Genomic DNA, 23,920 nt, shown 5'->3' on the forward strand with positions numbered 1-23,920 from the left:
AGGTAAAACTAGTTATAGTTTATAAATCTTTCCTTAATTGTTTCTGATAATTTCAGCTATACAATCATGCAGAAAGTGAAAAACTATCAAAGTATCAACTGCAAGAGACAAGATTTTGGACCCACTATTTTGAGGCCCTTGATAATATAAAGAATGATTCTTTATGGAAAACTTGTGCCTTAAGTGTCCGGCGGTCACATTCGCAACCGCCTTCAGCTCTCACCTCCTCCAGCACCGGACACAACGCACAAGCTGCACTGCCTCCAATGGTTACCTTACGTTCTGGAACATTGCCCACCTCACTGCTGTAACCTCACGCAAGCGCTTTCCTGTGTCTGCACGCTATTGGACTCCACCTCACAATCACATACAGACACAGGAAAGCGCTTATGTGAGGTCATAGCGATCGCCGGACACTTAAGGCATACGTTTTCCATAAAGAATCATTCTTTATAATACCGAAGTCTTCAAAATAGTACCTGGCGGGCTGCTTGTGGCCTACGGGCCGCAAGTTTAAGACCACTGGCTTAGAGGGAACACTGAAATGTAAGCGCCAATATAGACTTACATTAGTATTCTACAACTGCATCTTGGTGTCTAAAATGCCATTAGAGAATTAGCACTCGGCATCAATGTGCCTACATTGTGGTAGAGTATAAAAATGTCCCCTTAATCTCTCTACATTCAGCTTTACATTGTCAGCTCTTCATAGGGACCACTGTAGCCACGGGGATGGGTGATCTACTCAGGTGCCATGAGATGCAGGAATTACTACTAATGCTGTAGCGAGGAAGGTTGGTGCCCCCCCCCCCACTGCTTGGGCACTCCCCCACTCTTCCCCATCACTTGATTGCCCCCACTCTGACCCCCATGTACCTCTTGAAATGTTCAGCACAAGCAGCACCTTCCACCAGTTGCTTGTGCCCACCTTGGCTCCCTGGTCCCGCGGTCAGGAAGTGACATCAGAAGGGAGCCAACACTGGCGCAAGCAACAAATGGAAGAGGCTGCTTGTGCTGGCAAACATTTAAAGATATATTGGGGGGGAGCAGGAGAGGCACCGGCGCTCCCCGCAAAGAAGGCACCCAAAGTGATCTGCCCTCCCCATCCCCGTTTACCACATCACCCATTATTACTATGTATAACATGACTGTACTTGACTGCTTCCTCTACAACAGTGGCCTCAAACTCAAACCCTTTGCAGTACCACATTTTGGGTTTGTAGGTATTTGGAGGGCCTCAGAAAAAAATAGTTAATAGTCTTATTAAAGAAATGACAATTTTGCATGAGGTAAAACTCTTTATAACCTATAAATCTTTCATTTTGGCTAAGTCTTAACAATAATATTGCAATTTATAAGCTAAAGAGACATATGATCAAGAAACTGTTTTATTTTACTTTTGTGATCATGATAAACATACCGAGGGCCTCAAATATACCTGGCGGGCTGCATGTGGCCCTTAGGCCATGAGTTTGAGACCACTGGCCTAATGGTAAGCAGCAGGCTGTGAACCAGAAAAGACTGGTTCAAATACTACTACAGCTCCTTCTGATCCTGTGCAAGTCACTTAATCCCCCCTTTGCTTAAAAGGTACCAACTTAGGGCTAGATTCACTAAGCAAACCGATCATGTACCGATCAGTTTGCGAGCCTTTTATGACCAGATTTCCTTCCTGCACTATTCACTAACGCCTGTAGTGATCTGATCCCGATCGTCCCATGCAAATTAGTAAAACCCCATGCAAAATAGCAAAGCAATTGATTCACTAACAATTGCTTGGCTATTTTGAGTCGGGTTGTACTATTGGCAAACCCGACTGCTACAGACCTGTCGGTAACTGAGTTACCGTCAGATCTGCAGGTATTTTGACAGGCCTGCCCTCTGGCACCAAAATGTTGGGAGCAGGATGGGTTCTTAGTCCCTCCTGCTCCTAGGCCTCCCACCCTCTGGCCCACCCTAGTTGGCCCAGGCAGTCGGGCCCGGCCCATCCACCCAGGTACCTTTTAAATAGCTGGGAGCAAAGATGAGCCTCCTGGCCAGGAAATATATTCTACAATATTGGACGGTCCCGGACCCTCTGGCGTTTTGGCACTGGATGCATCAATTGGCTATGTGGGAGGCGAGGGATGCGGGTAGGTCTAGGAAGCGGAAGATAGTTTACTTGAGTGTCTGGGAGCTGTATCTGCAGTCCTTATACCCAAAGGGTCAAAGTGCGATTTTACGATGGGTGACTTGAACTGGAAGCTCAGTTCACTGGGATGATAGAGCGCTAGTAATCCATGGTGAGATGGGATGGGGAGTAGCACTGGGGGGTGGGAAGGAGAGTTTGGGGGAGGGTGGATGGGGCAGGTTTGTATGGTTCTAGCATTTAGTTACAGGTTTATGTATTGGGGATGGTTGGGGAAGGGAGGTGGAGTGGCTACTTCAGGGCTCATCAGAGTCCAGGGCCTCGAGGGGCCATTCTGCTGACTCTGGCCTTGTTTGCCGTGAGTCGAGTGAGGGTGGGTTTGTTGCAGTTCTGTTCTCCTGTATGTAATTGATATCCTGTTACATATGATGCGTCAATATTTGTACTTTGAATCTTTTGTGTTTCAGTGTATTGTTCGCATTATTGTATGCATCAATAAAAATTGTTTGAACCTAAATAGTTGGGAGCAGGAGGGGTGCCCGGTCCCTCCTGCTCCTTCTGTCAAGAATCGCTGCCATCTTTTGGAGCAGGAGGGGTGCTCGGATCCTCCTGCTCCTACTCCAATCTTCGGGAGCAGGAGTAAAGTCTTCCTGCTCCTGCTCCCCAGGCAGCCGCCACCCAATAGCGGCCTTAGGCCCCGCCCCAGCGCATCATCTGATGCACGGGGAGAGGCTTAAGGCCCTGACTAGCTGAGGCGCCTCAGGTTTCTCCCTTTGGAGGGGTCTGGGACACCTCAGCCAATCAGGGACTTCCTTAGAGAGGAGTCTAGGGAAGTCCCGGTGACAGGCTCTATGGCCCGAATATCCAAAAGTCTGAAGTGTGACTCTGACCTTGGCCTCCTTCTCCAGCCGGCCGTCTGGAGAGTCGATGAACAAATCCAGAGGAGGGAGATAAAACTCAAATCCTATGACCCACTTGGATGATATCCAGCACCCACTTGTCCGAAACACCGGACAGCTGTTCCCCAATATGTAGAGGTGCGGCCACCAACCTGGCGTCATTGGGGGCTTTTTGAAGGGTGGGTTGTCACGAGACCCTGAGGACTGCTGGTGTCTGTAGCTGCTGAATCACTGTCTATAACCTTGGAAGGACCTCTGGACAGAGGGCTCTGGGTTGTACTGTCGAGAACAACAGGAGGGACGAAAATTACTTCTACTCCCACCTGGAGGTCGGTGTGGTCTATTTTCCAGCAGAGACATAGGGCAGTGATCCGCCACACTGGCAATAAGGTCATCAAGGCTCTTAACGAAAAGCATCTGCCCCTTAAAAATTAGTCTGCTCAAGGTCGCCTTGGATGCTGAGTTACCCGCCAACTGCCAGATCCAGAGCATTCTGCGAGCCAAGACAGCATAGCAACATAGAAGATGACGGCAGAAAAGGGCCATGGCCCAACAAGTCTGCCCACTCTAATGACCCACCTCCTAAATTCTTCCCTGAAGTGATCCCACATGCTTATCCCACTTTCTCTTAAAGTCCAGCGTGCTGCTGGCCTGAATTACCTGCAGTGGAAGACTATTCCAATGATCAACCACCCTTTCGGTGAAGAAGTACTTCTTGGTGTCACTATGAAATCTCCCATCCCTGAGTTTCAACGGGTGTCCTCTTGTCGCCGTAGGTTCTTTAAGAAAAAAGATATCCTCTTCTACCTCAATACGGCCCGTGACATATTTGAACGTCTCAATCATGTCTCCCCTCTCTCTACGCTCCTCGAGTGAGTATAGCTGCAACTTATCCAGTCTTTCCTCATACTTATCCAGCCTTGCTCATAACTCTGATAAGGTCATATATGGTATCTACCACATAATCCACCCATTCCGGCACAAGCTGGGGGCAGGCTTCCTCCTCTGCAGAGGGCTGTCACCACAGTCTGGCAGGCCCAAGCAGCAAATGAAGCAGCAGCAGCTTTGATCCCCAGAGCAAGAGCTTCAAATTGTTTTTTCAATATCATGTCCACCTTGCGGTTCTGAGCTGTACATTTGGTGACCTGAGCCACTGCCAAGTCCACCATTGGCTGGTCAAATAGTTGCTGGAACTCCAGTGCCATGGGATAAAGCCTGGACATGACCCTGGCAATCTTCAAAGATCCCTTCAGGGTCTCCCACTGCTCCATAACCAGGGCAGTAATGTCCGGATGCGGACAAAAAAGGAGGTCTGAGCGTTAGGCCCACTCATGACTGCACACTAAGAAGTGGAGGGTAGAGCTTCCAGATTCAACTCTTTAATAGTATCAGCAATTAAGTGGTGGACAAAGACCAACTTGAAGAGGCAGCAGATTTGAGGGTTGTTCCCCTTAGTTAAGCGCCAGGGAGGCCTCTTGACTTCTGGACCCAAACAGAGAACCAGTCTTCCAGAACTGTATCCAAGCCCTAAAACAAAAGTGGCATAGAATCTGACCTCCAATTCAGTCAGTCTGGGTCTGAAAGGTCACTGGAGCCAGGGCCCAGCTTGTTTAATCAAGATGCAGATACCGGAGGAGAGAATGCTCTTTGGGCTAATGGCTACAATCATGCAGGCTGCGCTATCTGTCTTGGCCTAATCAGAAAGGCTCTCCACATAATATTTACAAATTCTGGGGAGAAGCCTTGTACAGGGGAAGCAGATGAAGCCTGCAGAACCTCTGGCTAGGCACTTGTGAGTGCCGCAGACTCCACGTGCCTCCGCTTCGTGTCATCGTGAAATAGGGGCTCCAGATAGGACTTTTGACTTATTTCTTGGACCCACAGAGGTTCACCAGCCCTGGAGGACATGGATGGGGCTACACTCAAACCTTATGCCCCTCCCTTGCGTGCACTACGGTACACAGATATTCCTCCACTGGACATCCAGCACAAAGTTTACAAGTAATGGTGTCCTCAGGATCCCATCCCTGTTGATTATGATGAAAATCGAGGGATTTTGAGACAAATAGAGACTTTTGAAAAAAAGATCAACTGAAAGTCAAGATGGCCACTACCAGTAAATTTGTGACAAAAACGGTCTGTGGAGATTTATATGAAAATTCAAAAACACAGAAAAAGGGGTTTTGGAGGTGGGAGACGTAAACCTTAATCCTAGAAACCCTCAAAATTAAGATTTTCAGACCCACCCTGATTTTCCCATAGGAAATAATGGGGCTTTACTCACAGTTCTGTGAAGGAGCCTTGGCACGTCTTCACCTGTGCACTCCGCAATGGACCCTGGCTACCCAGTGGTCCCAAGCGACGGATCCTTGCTCACGACACATATCTGTGACATCATCTCTTCGTCAGTCTCTTCAATGGTGGTTGATATCTTCAAATCTCTCCAGAGGTCTTCTATTCCATCTACCTCCTCATCAACTCATCATTACCACCGACGCCTCCCCTTATGCCTGGGGGGCTCATTTGAACAAATTCCAAACGCAGGGCCTTTGGACTGCTCAGGAAATGAAGCACCACATCAATTTCCTGGAGCTCAGGGCAATGTTCTATGCCCTCAAAGCCTTCCAACACCTTCTCTTTCCTCAAGTCCTCCTGCTGTGCACAGACAATCAAGTTGCGATGTACTACATCAACTTTTCTGTGCAGCCGGAAAGAAGGAAAGGACTTGCTGCCTCAGATGCTTCCAATAAATTGCAAAGGACCTGGAATTTACAAGTCTACTGAAAAGGGTTAGTCCTAGATTCACTAATCTTCTCGATCCATGGCTGGGCGACCGATTCACAAAGGGTCTGCATGCAAATGGACGCGATTGGAGGCACGCCCCACACCAACCCCAGAGCGATGCATGCACAGAAGATCTTCTTTGCCTGTGGATGGTCTGCACATGCACTTGCTCTCCTGATTTCCCTCTCGCCGGCTCCAGCATTCTTCCGCTTTGTCATTTCTGCTACTGCCCTGCCTGGCAGCGAATACATGTCCCGCTTTCTAGGCGCCAAGCTACTCATGTGACTGGTGCTGCAGGACGGCATTGCTGAGTGGGTGGCTCTCTGTCATCTTAAACGCACAGGTGGCTTTTCAGCGCTTTGGTTCCTTTTCTTGTATTTTCACCAGGAACAGTTCAAGGATATTATTGTGCACGTCAGAAAAAATTTGCTCACCATTTTTTTCCCCTTCCGCTCCAAATTATCTGGGTAAATTTTTTAGTGGCAGAAGTTCCTCCCATTGCTCTATTTTGTTTGTGTGGTTTTCAACGCAGATTTTTGCTTTAACTGCAGCTGCCCTTTGGCACCTGTATAAGCGGGTTTAAACCCACAGGTTTAAAGCGGGGCTGCACTATGGAACAGAATACACCATAGTGCAGCCTCGCTTTAAACCCACGGGTTAAAACCACGGGCTCGCAAGTATGGCTGCATACATTATGAGAGCAGTGCGGCAGAGAGCAGGATAGTTGGAAAGGACATGAGCGACTGGTCCTCAACACTCGCTTCTTTTTTGATTGGCCAGCCAAGTTGGTGTTCCTGATTTTGTTTAGTAAATCGCTGCCTTCCTACTTTGCATGCCGTTTCCCCTCATTTGCATGTGTGGATCGGATCGGAGGTTGATCGACCACGAGGTTAGTGAATCGGGTCGGAGGAAAATCGGGTTGGTACACGATTGCAAACACGATCGGTGGGCTTAGTGAATCTAGCCCCTAGTCTTGCTAATAAAATTCCCCCAATATTATTAATTGGCTTAAAAGCCTGTAATTCAAACATTGAACTTGGTATGGGTGGGAATCAGAAAACTGGAGGAGCTGCCGTACAGTGAGAGATTAGAGAAACTGGGCCTCTTCTCCCTTAAAAAGTGGAGATTGAGAGGGGACATGATTAAAACATTCAAGATAATGAAGGGAATAGACTTAGTAGATAAAGACAGGTTGTTCACCCTCTCCAAGGTAGAGAGAACGAGAGGGCACTCTCTAAAGTTAAAAGGGGATAGATTCCATACAAACGTAAGGAAGTTCTTCTTCACCCAGAGAGTGGTAGAAATCTGGAACGCTCTTCCGGAGGCTGTTATAGGGGAGAACACCCTCTAGGGATTCAAGACAAATCTAATCTAATCTTCTATTTGTGCATCGCTCATACCTATACAGGCTCAAGGCGACTGTAAAGAGAGGTAAGAGGGGAGAGAAAGTTGGACACGTTCCCGCTGAACCAGAACGTACGCAGGTAAGACTATACTCAGTTAGGGCACTGCTCTTTGACCTAAGGGCCGCTGCGGGAGTGGACTGCTGGGCACGATGGACCACTGGTCTGACCCAGCAGCGGCAATTCTTATGTTCTTATTAACTTTATATAAACATATAATTTATCCATTTATCCCATAACTGCCCCTTCTCCCACCCATAGTTTAAGTCAATTTCCCAGCTGATTCTTTACCAGCAGTGGCAGGTCTACTACTTTTACTCAGCAGTCCATCAGGATTTATAACAGGATTTAAATTTAAGGGTAAGTTATAAACCAAAAGGAATAAAGTTTCCTTATAAAAAGGTAAAACTATTGAACTTACTGTTTTGAGCCAAAGCTTGGAGCAAGCAATCCAAACATCCTTCCAAACTATCTGCAGTACTATCAGCAGCTGTTAGTTTCAGTTTCTTCAAGGCATCACTTAAATTATCTGTTCAGTTAACACACAAAAAGGAAGAATAAAAAATCAATGTTGTAATTCAGCTACTAAAATCATTTGCAAAATGCAGGAAAGAATAATAATTTTAAAACGAGAGAAAAAGAGACTGAACAATTCCCTTATGAGCAATAGCTTAAGCATAGAGAAGAATCCAGTCACAAAGTATAGAACAGTGGTCTCAAACTCGCGGCCCGCCAGGTACTAGTTTGAGGCCCTTGGTATGTTTATCATAATCACAAAAGTAAACTAAAACAGTTTCTTGATCATGTCTCTTTAACTATAAATTACAATATTATTATTAAGACTTAGCCGACAAGAAAGATTTATAAACTATAGAGTTTTACCTCTTGCAAAATTGTAATTTCTTTAATAAGACATTAACTATTTTTTCTGAGGCCCTCCAGGTACCTACAAATCCAAAATGTGGCCCTGCAAAGGGTTTGAGTTTGAGACCACTGGTGTAGAACAAATTAACAGAAATTCCAAAAGGTATCTAGAATTAAATACTGTAAAAGTATTTTTTTCAGTCAACCAACCCCTCTCCCCCCAACTTTAGATTTCATCATCAAATGTAGTTAAGCCAGTAACATAGTCAAGTTTGACAAAAGGTCTGGACCTGTTTCCGGTACCTTTAAAATAGTTGGGAGCAGGAGGGGTGCCCGGTTCCTCCTGCGCCTTGTGACAAGGCTCCCGAAGGCTTCCTCCATCTTCGGGAGTAGGAGGGGTGCCCGGACCCTCCTGCTCCTACGCCAATCTTCGGGAGCAGGAGGAAAATCCTCCCGCTCCTCCTTCTGGCCACCGCCCAATAGCGGCCTTAGGCCCCGCCTCGGCGTATCATATGATGCACGGGGAAAGGCCTAAGGCACTGATTGGCTGAGGCATCTCAGGCTCCTCCCAGGTCATCATCCATCAAAGACCTAGTATTCTATTTTTAGAACAGACCTAGGATTTTATTTTTAGAACAGGTTTCAGCCTTATAAAAATGAAGCAAATCCATTCTCAGGGGGAAAAGATGCTCTCTCTCCCCTAGGAACCAGCCTGGATCAAGCTACAATTCTTCTCCTTGGATCACCATGCTGTTTTACTGGGCCATGCGGTCTTTGCTTGGCCTTCTAAAGACTTTTCATCCCACATGTGTGAATAACTTTGAACTTAGAGAAATTTTGCCTGTGTATGGCTGTTAATTAGTAGCTCATTTGTAACAACTGCCTACCTGCTTGGTTTTTAATGCTTTTAAATAAATTTTCAATTTGCTTACAGGAGTCTTAGTTCTTGAATAAGTAATTGTTATTACACAGCTGTTTTAATCAAGCGAGCTAACTTTCCCCAAATTAATAGTTCTTTATAAAATATATTCCTCTCTATGAGAGCGATATATTTTATTAGTGGAGATAATAATTTTTATAACATATTTTAATATAGAGAACGTGGGCAATAATTATTAGTAACAATGGCACTTGCATCTCAGGAATGGGGCCCCAGCCAAGAGTTTTCCAGCTCCTAGGGGCCCACCACTGGTCAACGGGATAACCTCCACCTACAGGACTTGCTTAACAATCTGGAGTAATCTCTGAAGCTAAAAAGAGCTAAAAGCCCCTAGGAGCCCCCCTCCTTACAGGCAGACCTGGGGTGGGTAGAAGAGAAGAGCTCACCATCTCAAACCTCAATGAAGGCTGAGACCTTTCCTGCTGCAATAAAACAGCAGCAGGAGAAAAGACAGAGAAGCGAGCATGACCACCATTTCTGCAAAGGTCAGTACAGACATTTCAATGCAGGGGTAGAGCAGGCAGCTCTACCACACATGACTCCATTGCAGGAGGAATAGATAGAGCTGGGAACTGTGCCAAGCTGCCAGCTCTTGCAGATGGAAGAGTGTCTGCCAGCAGGCATGCCCCACCATGTAACTTGCATGCACACTTGGGCTGATCTCCTCTGTCCCCCTGCTCTCTTAGGTTGCATTCTTGGTTTTGTGAGGAGGAAGGAGTGAGGGAAGGGAAGGTTTTAGCATTATTCCCTAGTGGAGGAATAAAGCTAAACCAGGCAGGACCAAACCCTTTTAATAGTCTGGGGCTGCAGGGAAACCCAGGGGAAAGAACACCCAGACAGGATATACTGGCTATGAAGGGAGGGGGAATGAGGACCCACACCCCTCCAGCAGAGTCCCATAGGGATGAGCCAAGCATTTCACCCAGTTGATGTTGACTGGGTGCAGAGGAGTGCAGGTCCATTTCCAACCAGGTCTGGTCCAGGGAGTGGGTAACTGGGAGCAACCATTAGGCTCTACCGAACTAAGGCCCCCTTTTATCCAGCCACGGTAGAGCATTTTAGCACTGGCCAGCAAGGTACATGCCCCAACATCCATAGGAATTGAATAAGCATCAGAGCATTTACCTCGCTGACCAGCGCTAAAATGCTCTACTATGGCTTGATAAAAGCAGGTCTAAGTGCCCTAGGCCATCAAACCACGAAGCTAGACCAGGGACCAGCACCACAAGCCTGAACAACTTACCATCTACTAGAGGTAGAGAAAATACTGGAAACAAAAATGTTATAATGCCTTTATATTGCTCTATGGTACAGCTGCACCTCGAATACTGTATGCAATTCTGGTCACCCTATCTCAAAAAAGATATAGCAGAATTTCAACAGAGAGAATTAAAAGAAAAAAGAAAGGGGAAGAGAAGGCAAAGACAACAGTTCTCACTGTTGGTGTTTTCTTTAATCATTTCACTCTATTTATTGCTTTTTTATGTTTGAGTTATTTTCAGGCCTTTTTTTTTATTTCATTTGTTCAATCTATATTTTCCAAAAAGGTTCTGTTTTGTCACCTTGCTAAGCTTTGCCATTTTTGCATTATCTTTTTTTGATTGATTCGATGCACACCTATGTTTTTTTTATGCATGCTTTGATACCATTTTAACTTGTTTCTTAATGTAATATATTTGTATATTTATATTTTAATTGTTTTATGTAGTATAAGTGTCCTGAAGAAGACAATCTTTATATTGTCGAAACTTGGATCCTTGTTGGGATTGTTATAATAAAGTTTCCCTGTGGACTGACTAGCCATCTCGTTTGCCCTTTTTTTCTGTGGATGTTTCTCCTTCCAGGGTGGATTTTTCTCCTTCCTTGCAATTCCCAGTTTACAATTCAAACACACACAAAGGAAATGCTACAAATAACATAAGCTAATACAAAAAACTAGCCTAAAAATCAGGCTTTAACTAACTTATGAAATGTATCAAACTCACTTAGGAGGTCCTTTTTTCTAAAGTATGCAAATCGATTTAGCATGCGCCAAATACTATGACGTCCCTAGGAATATAATGGACATTTTTAGCATTTAACATGTGCTATGTTGGTTGGCGAACCTTAGTAAATGACAGGGTATTCCACAACAGAGTACAAACAATCCTTGAGTTACAGACACCTGACTTAAGTATGACTCATACTTAAGAACACAGGTGCGGCTTTATTTGATTTCACTGAGCAGTATTTCCAGTGGCATAGACTCCTACACTTCTCCTGTACAAGATTCAGGAATGATGCATGACCACATTAAGAACAGTATGTGGTTGTGCATGCTGTACCTTAGAAGGAACACTGGTAGGGACAATTGGTCCTTTTGTCAGCTGGGAGCAGAGGTAAGCAGCAAGAATCTTAAAATCTACAAGTGCTGAGTTACATACAAATCTGACTTAAGAATATCTTTAAAAACATAACTTGTTATTAACTCAGGGACTGCTTGAACCTCGAACAGAAAAATTTTGCCTGTTAGGCGTGCTTTTTAAATCATCTGAGAAAAAAGAGGGAAAGTCAAAATGCAACTGAATGCACAAACACCTCCAGACCAACAAATTTTGTACATCTAAAAAAAAAAAAATTACAGTGAAGTACAAGTAAGCATCATTATTAAATGTGCACGGCAGTGACAGCTGTCAAAGCATTTTGTTTATTGAAAATCTAATAATCTATTCATGCATTTAATCAGAAAGGCAAAATAGGGTTGTGCTCAGTGATTATTCCCACTCCTATGTCGCCATCAACTTGCATATAAAAATAATAATACACTTATAGAATAAAGAAAGTGCTGATGTGCAGAAGCTTAACTGTTTCCATTGTCATAGATTTAGGCTTTAAAGTTAAAAGGTAAGTAGAATACGTGAGACTACATATAAATGTGAGCAGCAATTCTGAACACTGTATCCATGGGATCTTCAGAAAGAGTATTTAAACCTGCAAACCAAATACATTAGGGGAAGCCAATACATTGGAACGCCGATTAACCGGACTAACCTCGACAGAAGGTAGTCCAGATAATCAAAAATCTGGATGATTGTACATTAATTTTTTTTCTTTTGTTTTAATAATTGTTAATAAAGCATACCTTCAGTGCACTCACCTCCCCCTGACAAGAAAAGGCAGCATTCCCCCTCCTGGACCCAGAGGAAAGACAGAGCATGGGTAGCATCGAGTAGGATTGCTCCTGCTCCAGTGCTACTGCTAGACCACCAGGGAAACAAGGTAGGCCTGGGGTTTTTTCTCTGGGTCTGGGAGGGGGAATGCTGCCTTTTCTTGTGGGGGAAAGTCTCCCAGTTCGGGGGGGGAGGGGGCACTAGGCTGGGCTGATGACCCCCGAAGCAATCCAGATAATTGGAGTTCGGATAATCAGCGTTCCACTGTACTTGATAAAAGGTCAATGGTTCAGAGCAGGCCTTGAAATTTTTTCTTAAATCTAAAGAGCCAGCACCAAAATTTAGCAGCCAACAATTGAGATATCTCTCAACCCCCTTTCTCTCACAGCCTCCACTAAAATAAAGAGCAGTGGGGGGAGGGATTCTTTTCTTAGGTCTATGCTAGATCACCGAGGCTATTGTGAAGCTTAGTAGATTGCCCTTAAGTCACTCCTGAATGCTATAGCCAGAAATACACAGCAGCAACCTCCCTCCTCTTCCCCTATCCTTGCCCCCGTCATCATCTAGTCTACCTTTCACCCTTGTAATCAGCCAGCCCTAGCCTCCCCCTACTCTGCAAGTCAGTTAGCTACCACCCCTAGTCACTATTTCAGCAAGGCAGCCAACCTCTCTCCTCCTCTCCTGCTAGCCGTCAAAGCTATAATGATAGGATAAAGTACCCCCTCCCCATTTCCCCTATTATTTCATGTATGTCACACTTAGGGGTCCTTTTACATAGCCATGCTAGTGGTTCTATCGCACACAACGGAGGGACCTGAATGGCTCAGACATTTCAGGCATCTCCCAAGGAAAGGTGCTTAAGGCCCAACATTGTCAGAGGCGGCAGTAGGAGCAGAAGGTACTGAGCACACCTCCTGCTCCCAACTTTTAAAAGGTATGGGGAGGGGGGCCTCCGGTGGCAGGAGGGAGTGAGCATCCCTCTTACATTTTTTTTGGGGGGTCCTTCATGGCAGGAGGGAGTGGGTATCCTTCCTGCCATTTTTTTTGAGGGAGGGGAAAGGTCCTTCGTGGCAGGAGGAGTGGGCATCTCTCCTGTCATTTTGGGGGAGTTCGGGGGACGACGACGACAAGACCTTTTAGATGTGGGTTGCCCAGTCCCTCCTGCAGGAAAACTCAAAGCTGGCCCCCCACCCCCAAATGTCCACAGCAGGAGGAATGTCCACCTCACTCAGACATCCACCGGCAGAAGGGATGCCCATTCCTTCCTGCCAATACCCCTTCCCCCCATTGACGGTCATGCTCCTTGAAACCCCCCCCCCCACAAGCCCACCTGGACCTTACAGTACCTTTATAAGTTGGCTGGCCGGAAGGATGCTTCTTCCCTCCAGCTGGCAGGCCTGCCTCCACTGAATGGCAGGCCTGCTCCTTCCCTATGCATCGTGAGATGCACCAGGGAGTGGTATAAGGCATTGATTGGCCACGCACTTAAGGCCTCTCCCTTAGGAGGGGCCTTAGGCACCTGAGCCAACCGGAATCTTAGGCCTGTCTCCCAATGTATTCTGGGATGCATTGGGAGTGGCCAGATCCCTTAGGCCACCCCCTTTAAGCTATGTCAGCTGAAGACTTCCTCTGAAGGTGGTCAAAATCCCTTTTACCAAGCTTGACAGGCAGCAGCAGCATCCCCACGTCATAGATGCTGGCACCTCAGTGACTCAAAGATGCTGTCAGTGACTGCTTTTACACTTGGTAGAAGGGAGTTCTGGTCACATTTGAAGAAGGACCTCAGCTGGTGGTGCTTGGGGATCACCACCAGCTACAGCAAGAATCAGCAAGTACTTCATCACTTGAGAAATAAAACCAGAAATGCATTTCATTTTCTGTTGAACAGAATACAAAGATGTCTGCTATATACATTTCCCAAAGCTAACATATTTCAGTCAAAAAATTCTTTTTTTTTTTAATCTTTGTTGTCTGGAGATTTATTTTTTTTCCATTAAGTTGGTTCCAGTTTCTCTTTCTTCTGAATTTCTTTCTCTCTCCTTCACCCCTATGTGCGACATGTCTCCCTTTCTCTCTCTTACTGTTTACCATCTTTCTCTCTCATTCCCTCCCTTGCTACAAAAGGAGTAGGAAAGGAGCGAGAGAGGTGGGGGGGGGAGGATTCAGGGCACATCTCTCCCACCCCCTCTATTGCCAAGTGCAACATTTCTCCTTCTCTCATCCTTCCCAACCTGCCTCATGCCCAACATTTCTCCTTCTATCAACCCTATCCAACACAATGCTGCATCTCTTCCTCCCTTCTCTCCACCACTATGTTCAACATAAGCAGTGGATTTCTCCAAGCCATCTTAATAATAGCTTATGCACTTCTCATTTAGGAAATTATCCAAACCTTTTTTAAACCATGCTAAGCTAACTGCTTTCACCACATTCTCCAGCATGAATTCCAGTATTTAATTACTCATTGAGTGAAGAAATGATTTTCTCCAGTTTGTTTTAAATCTACTACTTAGTAACTTTATTGCATGCTTCCTAGTACTGTACTAATATTTTTGGAAAGAGTAAATAAACGATTCACATCTACCCGTTCTACTCCACTCAGTATTTTATACACCTCAAACATATCTTTCCTGAGCCTTCTCTTCTCCAGGCTAAAGAGCCCTAACCACTTTAGCCTTTCCTCATAGGGAAGTCATCCCATCCTTTCTATCATTTTTGTCACCCTTCTTTTTACCTTTTCTAATTCCACTTTTTTGAGATGTGGCAACCAAAATTGTACACAGTATTCAAGGTGCAGCCAAACCATAGAGCGATACAAAGGCATTATAACATTTTCATCTTTGTTTTCCATTCCTTTCCTAATAATTCCTAACATTTTATTTGCTTTATTAGCTGCTGCAGCATACTGAGCTGATGGTTTCAACATATCATCAACGATGACACCTAGATCCTTTTGCTGGGCAGTGACTCCTAACATAGAACCCTGCATCACGTAGCTATAGTTCGGGTTCCTCTTTCCCACATGCATCACTTTGCACTTGCTCACATTAAACATCATCAGTCATTTTGATGCCTAGTCTCCCATTCTTGCAAGGTCCTCTTGCAATTATTCACAATCCTTTTGCAATTTAACAACTTTAAAAAAACTTTTGTGTCATCATCAAATTTAATTATCACATTAGTTATTCCATCTCTAGATCATTGATAAATATATTAAAAAGCAGTGAACCCAGCACAGACTCCTGGAACTGAATATTTACCCTTCTCCATTGATAATATTGACCATATAACCCTACTCTCTTTTTATATCTTTCAACCAGTTCTTAATCCGTAATAGGACATTACTTTTATCTACATGTTCATTCACCCCTTCAAAGAAATATTGCAGATTGGTGAGTCAATATTTCCCAAGACTAAATCTATCTCATTAATCCATGCTTATTTATATGCTCTGTCATTTTGCTCTTTATAATAGTCTCTACCATTTTGCCCCGCACCGACATCAGACTCACCAATCTATAATTTCCTGGATCACCTCTGGAACCCTTCTTAAAAATCAGTGTTACATTGGCAAGGTACTATGCTGGATTTTAAAGATAATTTATAAAAAAAACAACAGCTGTGCAAGTTCATTTTTCAATTGTATCAGTAACTCTGGGAAGTATACCATCTGGTCCAGGATACTTGCTACTATTCAATTTGTCAAATTTCCTCATTACATCTTATAGTGTTACGAAGATTTGTTTCAGTTTCTCTGGCCCATCAGAATTGAATACCATTTCTGGCACCATTATCTCTCCCATATCTTCCTAGGTGAATACTGAGCAAAGAATTATTCATTTAATCTCTCTGCTATGGCCTTGTCTCCCTGAGTGCCCCTTTTACTCTACAGTCATCTAGCGGTCCAACTGATTCTTTTTCTGGCTTCTTGCTTTTAATATACCTAAAAAAGTTTTTGCTTTCAATGAAATCTTCTTTTCAAGGTCTCTCTTTGCCTTCCTTATCAGTGCCATTCCTTGTGCTATTTCTTATTATTTTCAGTCGGATCCTTCTTCAACTTTCTGAAGGATTCTCTTATATCTCTAATGGCTTCATTCGCCTCACTTGTAAACCAAACCAGCTCCCTGTTCTAAATGTTGGACCTTTGCAGCTTCTCCTCTAAGTTTCTTTTTCACCATTCTCCTCAAGTTATCATAGACTCCTTTTTAAAAATTAAATGCTATTGTGTTGGATTTCCTTTGTATACTTAGTCCAGAGATTATATCAAATCTGATCATGTTATGATCACTGTTATCAAGTAGCCCCAGCACCATTATTACCTCCTGCAGCAATTCATGCGCCCCACTAAGAACTAGGTCTAGAATTGCTTCATCTCTTGTTGGTTTCTGAACCAGCTAATCCATAACCTACCCTTCCCTCTCAATATCTAATATTTCTCCCTCCCTCCCATCACTATCATGCCCAACAATTCTCCCTCTTTCCTTTCCCCATGTACACCATATCTTTCCCTCCCACTCCATTACTCTTCCCTCCCCCATTAGCAGCATCTCTTTCCCACCCGTCCTAACCCCCCCAGCCCATGCAACACCTGTCCATCCCAACCTCCTCCCAGCTCGCGCAACATCTGTCCTCCCAGCATTCCTAATCCCCTACCCCCAGCCCATGGCATGTAACATGTTCTTCTTACCCTTCCACCTTTCTCCCAGTGGGACCCTGTGGCACAACCTCTCTCAACAATTCTCGACTACCCCACCTATCTCCTCCCCGGTCGCTGATAAATCTTTGGGCAGCTGCCACAGCAGCATCAATGAGATAAGCCTACTGCCATTGGCCTGCCCCAGAAGTCTTTATTTTGCAGTGTAGGTGGGATGCTGCAGAATGAAGACTGCCAGGGCAGGCCGACGGCAGCAGGCTCATCTTGTTGACGCTGCTGCAGCAGCTGCCCGACGGGTCATAATGCAGGGTCCCGATGGGGTTGGAGGTTGGAAAGAACATGCTACATACCGAAGATCTAAACTTACAGTGGCCAGAAGAGGAGGTAGGGGAGCAGAGCCACTGCCAATTTTGGGGGCGGTCAGGGCTCCTGTGGCCTCCCCCATTCCAATGCCTGTATAATGAGGGGTATGTTTGTCTCATGTACATATAACAATGAAAAAGATTGCTAAAAACCATCAAGCTCATGTTTCATACAACCACGCTTAATTTATTAAAACAATGTTATTAATAGTTTTCTGAATCTCATTTATTCATAGTTTAGTTAACATTTTAAATTTTTTGCACAAGTGCTCCGGTAAATTTTTTAATATGTTTTCCAGTGTGCTACAAACCAAAAAGGTTTGAAAACCACTGCTCTATACAACAGATTGCCAATCTTTCGATATCTCTATTTCCTTGTCAGCCAAGGGGAGGTACCCCCTGATCCTCTGTACTCACTTCCAGTTTGGAATGAACGAGTGAGATATATTTCTACCCTTTCACTAGAGGAGGTAGACTGGTGTAGGTTCACGGAAATTGTTCAGATTCTTCTCTACAACCTGGTATGTGTGGCCCCTCTCCCAATGAAGCAGACAGTCTACTCACTTTAGGGACCCGAGCCCACTTCCTCCCCTCTGTCTAGATTTCCTCACCACACATGGCAGTGAACTCTGTGCAAAGCCTTACTTTAGAGCTCAGCTCATGCCAATTTGTAAGTCTATGGAAATATAGTTAATTAAGAAAAACACACCAATGCAGAGATACATACAATGAATGCAATGGCAGAGCTGTAATGCCACATCTGAGGTGGCATGCAGTCCTTTTTGCTCTTTGCCACGCCAAGCCCAGGGTCATCTGAGGTGAAGTGTCACATTTCACCTCAGATTACCAGTGATCTAGTGAACTAACTCGACTCAACCCCAACCACTGCCCCCAAACTCACAAGCCAGCTCTGGTAGTCTTGTGGACCCTTTCTTTCCCTCATCCCTGACATACAAAGAGCCCTGGAAGTATTGCTCCCTTTCCATCCTTCCTCTCCTGTCCCAGCATAAATCCCTAGTAGTCTAGTGGACTTCCCTCCCCTTTCTACTCAGCTCAAAAGATGAAAAGCAGGAGGCATGACCACTTGCTCTTGCCTCTAACACTACCATTTTGAATGATGGTGGTACCAGAGCCAGGAGCAAGTGAGCATCACTCCTGCCTTTCCACTCCTTTAAGTCGAAGGGGCTGGGGGGGTGGTTAGGGATGGACTCTACTAAACTACCAGGAACTTATTTTTGGTCAGGGGTAGTTAGGGAGGAGGGAAGGGAAAGGAAGGTCCACTAGACCAGTCAAGTTTTCAGGATATTCACAATAAATATGCATGAAAGAAATTTGCATATAAGGGAGGCGGTGTATGCAAATCAAGTTTATACATAATTACTTTGAATATCCTGAAAATATGACTGGTAAGGAGGTGCTCCAGGATTGAGTTGAGAAATACTGTACTAGACTAGGAGGGCTTTTTTGTGAGTAAGGCACAAGGGAATTTAAGTTGGGTCTGGGGGAAGTATACTTGACTACTGGGGCTAGCTAATGTTGAGATGTGGGAGGAGGTGGAATGCAGATCTGGTCATTTTTAAATTCTTTTTTTTATAAATATCCCTCTTCCTTTTAGTGTGTAAGCCACTGATAGGAAGGGAAAGCAATAAACTGTACATTACTATGGTAGAATGTGCTGTTTTTCTAAAAGCACACTTTTTAATGGAGCAGTAATTTGCATGTTAATTGCTTATTGCATTGGAGAACTAAACTTCTGCAACAGGGCTTACATTAGTAAGCAGTGTGCACGGCTCAGCCTGAATGGCTCTAACACAGGGATCTCAAAGTCCCTCCTTGAGGGCCGCAATCCAGTCAGGTTTTCAGGATTTCTCCAATGAATATGCATTGAAAGCAGTGCATGCACATAGATCTCATGCATATTCATTGGGGAAATCCTGAAAACCCGACTGGATTGCGGCCCTCAAGGAGGGACTTTGAGATCCCTGCTCTAACACAAGCTTTCTGCATCAACTCCTAAGCTCTGAGCCTTTTCAGCAACGTGTGATGATGCCACACACTTGACTAAATCCTACTTATCCACAAAAAAGGAAGAGATTTAAATAGCTCTTTAAAAAATGGATGCAAAAGGGACAGGTCTCTTCCAACAGAAAAAAAGGCTATTACTACAGGTTATAGGATAACAGTGAAAAGAAGTAGGTTCACAAGTAACATGAGTAAATACAGTATTTCTTTATAGAAAGAGTGGAAGAGTAGAGCAGACTCCAAGTGCATGAGGCCAAGAACAGAGAATTTCTGAGGACAGAAATGGATTATAATACTGAACAGTTGGCTTGGATGGGCACACTCAATAGGCCATATGGTCTCTATTTGATGTCATATTCTGCTGTTCTGTAATTCTTTTTACAGGTTTGAACAGTCCTTAGTATCTGGGGTTGTGGCTGGTCTAGAAATGCTGTCAGATTTTGGTTCTCTTTTCACTACAGATATTGGAGAAATAATACCAGCTATTAGAATAAACTGACAAGTCACCTTAAACTTTATTACTGCCAACAAAAACAATTTGGGAAAATAATCAATTTTAAATCAATGTAAATAGCAATTATAACCATGGCCCATGGGTCTACTGCAGGGGTGCACAACTTCTGCCCTCAGCAGGATAGATGTTCAGGATTTCCCAAATGAATATGCATGAGATCAATATGCTTACAATGGAAGCAGTGCAGGCAAATAGATCTCATGCAAATTCACTGTGGAAATCCTGAAAACCCAACTGGATTTGGCCCTCGAGGACAGGAGTTGTGCATCCCTGGTCTAGTGTCAATACAAATTGTTATAAAACAAATTAGAGGTTGCAATACCCTTTTAAAATGATGCATAAAAAAAACTTTTAATATAAGCTTTGAAACCATACAGACAATCACCTATGTGGGTTTTTTGATGTTGCACTATATCATATTTTCTGCTGGTCCTTGAAGATATAATAAAAACTTACAAGCATCCTAAGATCAAGGCAACTACTATAAATCTTAACCATTAAGAACTAAAAAAATAGCATCATATTATCCGTTATCCTGTCAAGTCAGAAGAGCGAGCTATTTTTATGGAAACTTTCCACAGTAAATGCTGCAAAGTAAAGAACCATGCAAGAAGCAGAGTTTTGATATAGTTGCTGTGAAGGTGTTGGTTAGCAACACGAGCCCCTCCCAGTGATGCCAGAGGAGCCGAGCCGAGCTGGGCCGGGTCCCCCAGAGGAGGAAGGACAAGTGCAACATCGATCTCTCAAATACCGAGGGTGGAGAAGAGATCATTAACAGACAGCTTACATCTCCCCCTCACGCTCTGCTAACGCGGCCGAACAGTGATGGAGAACCGGCAGGCCTGGAGAAACAGAAAGAGGAACACGAACAGCAGCAGCAAAAGGACGTCGCCAGCCCTGCCCTGGGAGGAGCAAGAACACAGCAGCAGCTACCTCAACCCTTGCCTGCAAACTGTTAATCAAAAACGCTCCTCCGCACTGATGGGGGGCGGGGAGGGGGAGAACAGCAATCGCTCACTTACCCATTGTTGCGGAGAAGGACCCTCCGTTTGCAGGCGTCTAAAGTCGCTTGTGGGGGAGGGGGAAGGGGAGGAGGGAAAAAAAAAAAAAAAAACGCCAGGCGCGCACGCGTGCTGCTCGCTATTCTTTGCTTCCCGTGCGCGCGGCCTTTCTCTTGTCTGTTGCCCAAACGTTAAGATGCCGCTAACGCGCACAATTTAACGACAGATGTGACAACTGGTGTAGAGGAGGAAGGGACCGTAGCAGGGGTGAATTCTGGCAGTCCGCGACAGGGGGCGGGGTTATGCGCGTGCTGCTATGTGCAGTACTGTGCCGGTGAGAAGCGAGGTGCTGATATAATGGCGCGCAGCGTGTGGGCGCTCTGCTTTTTGGCACTGGCATAATAAGATTGGCATTTTGCCTGACGGTAAAATAACGTTGACATGACAGGACTAAATTTGGCATGGGGGAAAGCTTTTTTTTGTTTCAAACATTTATTGAATTATAAATATTACAAAAGATGCATAAGCATAAAGAGAAACAATAAATATATACGTGCTCGTATACAATAAAATATAAAAGATTGAATAAAGAAAATTGTTGCTGAGTTGAGAGATATTTGTCTAAAAACTTCCATTTTATGATGTTTAAAGAATAAAGAGTTATAAGAAAGCTTATCTTCATATGTCTTATATAGTAACAGTGGTGTAGTAAGGGAGGGGGCGGTCTGCCCTGGGCGCCATGCTGGTGGGGGCGCTGACACCTCCACGCTTCCCCTCACCAAGCACGCACCCCCTTTCCTTCCCCGTACCGCTAGCTGTTCACCGCCGCAACAACTTTAATGTGCTCCTTGCGACAGCATCATCTCTCCTGCTGATGTCACATATGGATGCTGCGCATTTGTACTACTTATATGTCTAGTTACTCCGCACTGTGTATGTTCATTTGTAAACCGTTCTGAGCTATTGGGAGGACGGGATAAAAATCTAAATAAATAAATAAATAAATAAAATAAAATAGGAATTGATTTAAGTGGGAGAGATGACAGGGTCACAAGGAGCACGTTGAAATTCTTGTTGCTCGTGGCGGTGAACAACTAGAGTTACGAGGGAAGGGGCGTGCATGCGGCAGGGAGGAGTGGGGAAGGAGCGGGACGGAGATGAGGGCCGGGAAGGGGCGCCACTGCCCCTTGCGGCTCTCACCCTCACTACTCCAATGTATAGTAATACTAAAGTGACCATACGTCCCATTTTCAACAGAACAGTCCCGTTTTTCGATTCCCTATCCCATTGTCCCCACACACAGCTTTGGGACGCCAAAATGTCCTGTTTTCAGGGTCAGTATTCCAAAGCTGTGCTCAGGGACAACAGAACAGGCGATCGCTTCCCCTCCCTGCCGTGCCCAATTCAACCCCACCTCGGTCCACCGCCCCTGCTGCTTGCCAGCCTCTCTCCAGCGCTGATTCAAACCACCCCCACCCGGTTCGCTGCTTGCCGTCCAGAATCCTTCTTCCCGACATCAATTCTAATGTCGGAGAGGAAGTTCCGGGCCAGCCAGGCAGTGATTGACTGGCCTGGAACTTCCTCTCTGACGTCAGAATTGACGTCGGGAAGAAGGATTCTGGATGGCAAGCAGTGGCTGCGGATCAGAGGTGGTGGAATTGGGCGTGGTAGGGAGGGAGGTAGGCAGGCTGGCTTTGGGGGAGGCAGACAGGCTGGCTATGGGGGAAGCAGGCCGGCAGGCAGGCTGGCTTTGGGGGAGGTAGGCAGGCTGGCTTTGGAGGAGGGTCTCTCGTACGAAGAGAGACTGAGCAGACTGCGGTTCTACACTCTAGAGGAACGCAGCGAGAGGGGGGACATGATTGAGACATTTAAGTTCATCACGGGACGTGTCGAGCTGGAAGATGACATTCTCTTCCCCAAAGGACCCTCGACCACAAGAGGGCATCCGCTTAAACTTAGAGGGGGGAAATTTAGTAGTGACACCAGGAAGTATTTTTTCACGGAAATGGACCACTGGAATGAGCTTCCGGTGCAGGTGGTCGAGGCCACCGGCGTGCTCGACTTTAAGAGAAAATGGGACACTTACGTGGGATCCCTACGTAGGTCGAGTCACTAGCATCTAGACTATTGGGGTGGGTCAGTGGAGTGGGCAGACTTGATGGGCTATGGCCCTTTTCTGCCGTCATCTTTCTATGTTTCTATGTTTCTATGAGGTAGGCAAGCAGGCAGACTTTGGGGGAGAGGGTGGGACAAAGGCTGGAAGGCAGTGAGGGGGACATAGGAAGGAAGGAGGGAGGGAGGAAGGAGAGAAAGAGGCAGCGAAAGGGGGGTTGTAAGTAGAAGAAAGACTAGAGAGATAAAGGCCTGGACCAAAGGGGAAAGACAGGAGGCAGAAGCAGGACTATGGGAGAGACCCTGAGGAAGAGCAGAGAGAGGCAAGATCATAACAAAGGAGGGAGACCTGGTACAAAGGAGAACTGACACTGGATCTGGGGGCACCAAGGACATAAGAAGGAGGCACTTGGGGCACTGAATATTAACAGATGTCCCATTTGGATGAAAAAAATAAATGGTCACGTTAAGTAATACCCAATTCCACCATAAGTTTTAAAGCTATAGAAACAAAGAAATAAAAGAGCTTTGTCTTTGAGAGATGTATAGTACGAGCCAATGACTTTTTGATGTACAGGGGAAAGAGTCCTCAAATTTAAGAATAGCTTGAATTTTAGATCAAACGTCAGTCCAAAAAATGTGAGGGTTGCCACAGTAATCGATTTGATACGTAAAAGTAGCAACTTCCTTACAACATAGACAACACAAATCAGAATTTGCACAGTTGCACAATTTGGCTTTCATCGGTATCCACAACGCATTGTACTGGAGAAAGAATAACTAAAAGCAGAGAAACAGGAGGATCTGGGACCAAAATATATTCAAATGTAGAGGAGGTAAAAGTTAATTCTAGATCTTTTTCCCAAACAATACAAAAGGTTTTTTGGGGTTTTTTCCCCCAAAAGTTGTAAAGTCTTATAAATACAGGATGCTTGGATTATGTATATTATTAAGTACTGAGTTAGTAGCACATGTAAGAGTTGATGCTATTTAAAAATTGAGAATCAGGTAGGTATAATTCTTCTTTCAACTGGTCAAAGGTTTTTAAAGTACCATTAGTTAATAATTGACTTAGATAGCATATGTTA

The 23,920-nt window shown here is 44.9% G+C and overlaps 1 protein-coding gene across 4 annotated transcripts in view; it reads right to left on the reverse strand.

Annotated features, from left to right (window-relative positions):
- RAP1GDS1 (Rap1 GTPase-GDP dissociation stimulator 1) overlaps positions 1-21,023 on the reverse strand; it is a 286,317-nt gene extending 265,294 nt beyond the window's left edge. Inside the window, exons 1-2 of one of the 4 annotated variants that reach the window (XM_033957405.1) lie at positions 20,742-21,023; positions 7,636-7,743 (exon numbers count right to left, since the gene is read on the reverse strand). In XM_033957405.1, the coding sequence (XP_033813296.1) occupies positions 7,636-7,743; positions 20,742-20,745 (112 nt within the window). In that variant the 5' untranslated portion in view covers positions 20,746-21,023. Of the gene's footprint in view, positions 1-7,635; positions 7,744-20,506; positions 20,642-20,741 lie in introns of those variants that run through there. The other 3 variants (XM_033957396.1, XM_033957423.1, XM_033957414.1) reach the window with 3 other exon arrangements.
- Positions 21,024-23,920: the final 2,897 nt, after the last annotated feature.

This window comes from Geotrypetes seraphini, chromosome 1 (assembly GCF_902459505.1).
Source record: "Geotrypetes seraphini chromosome 1, aGeoSer1.1, whole genome shotgun sequence".
Classification (NCBI taxonomy): Eukaryota; Metazoa; Chordata; class Amphibia; order Gymnophiona; family Dermophiidae; genus Geotrypetes; species Geotrypetes seraphini.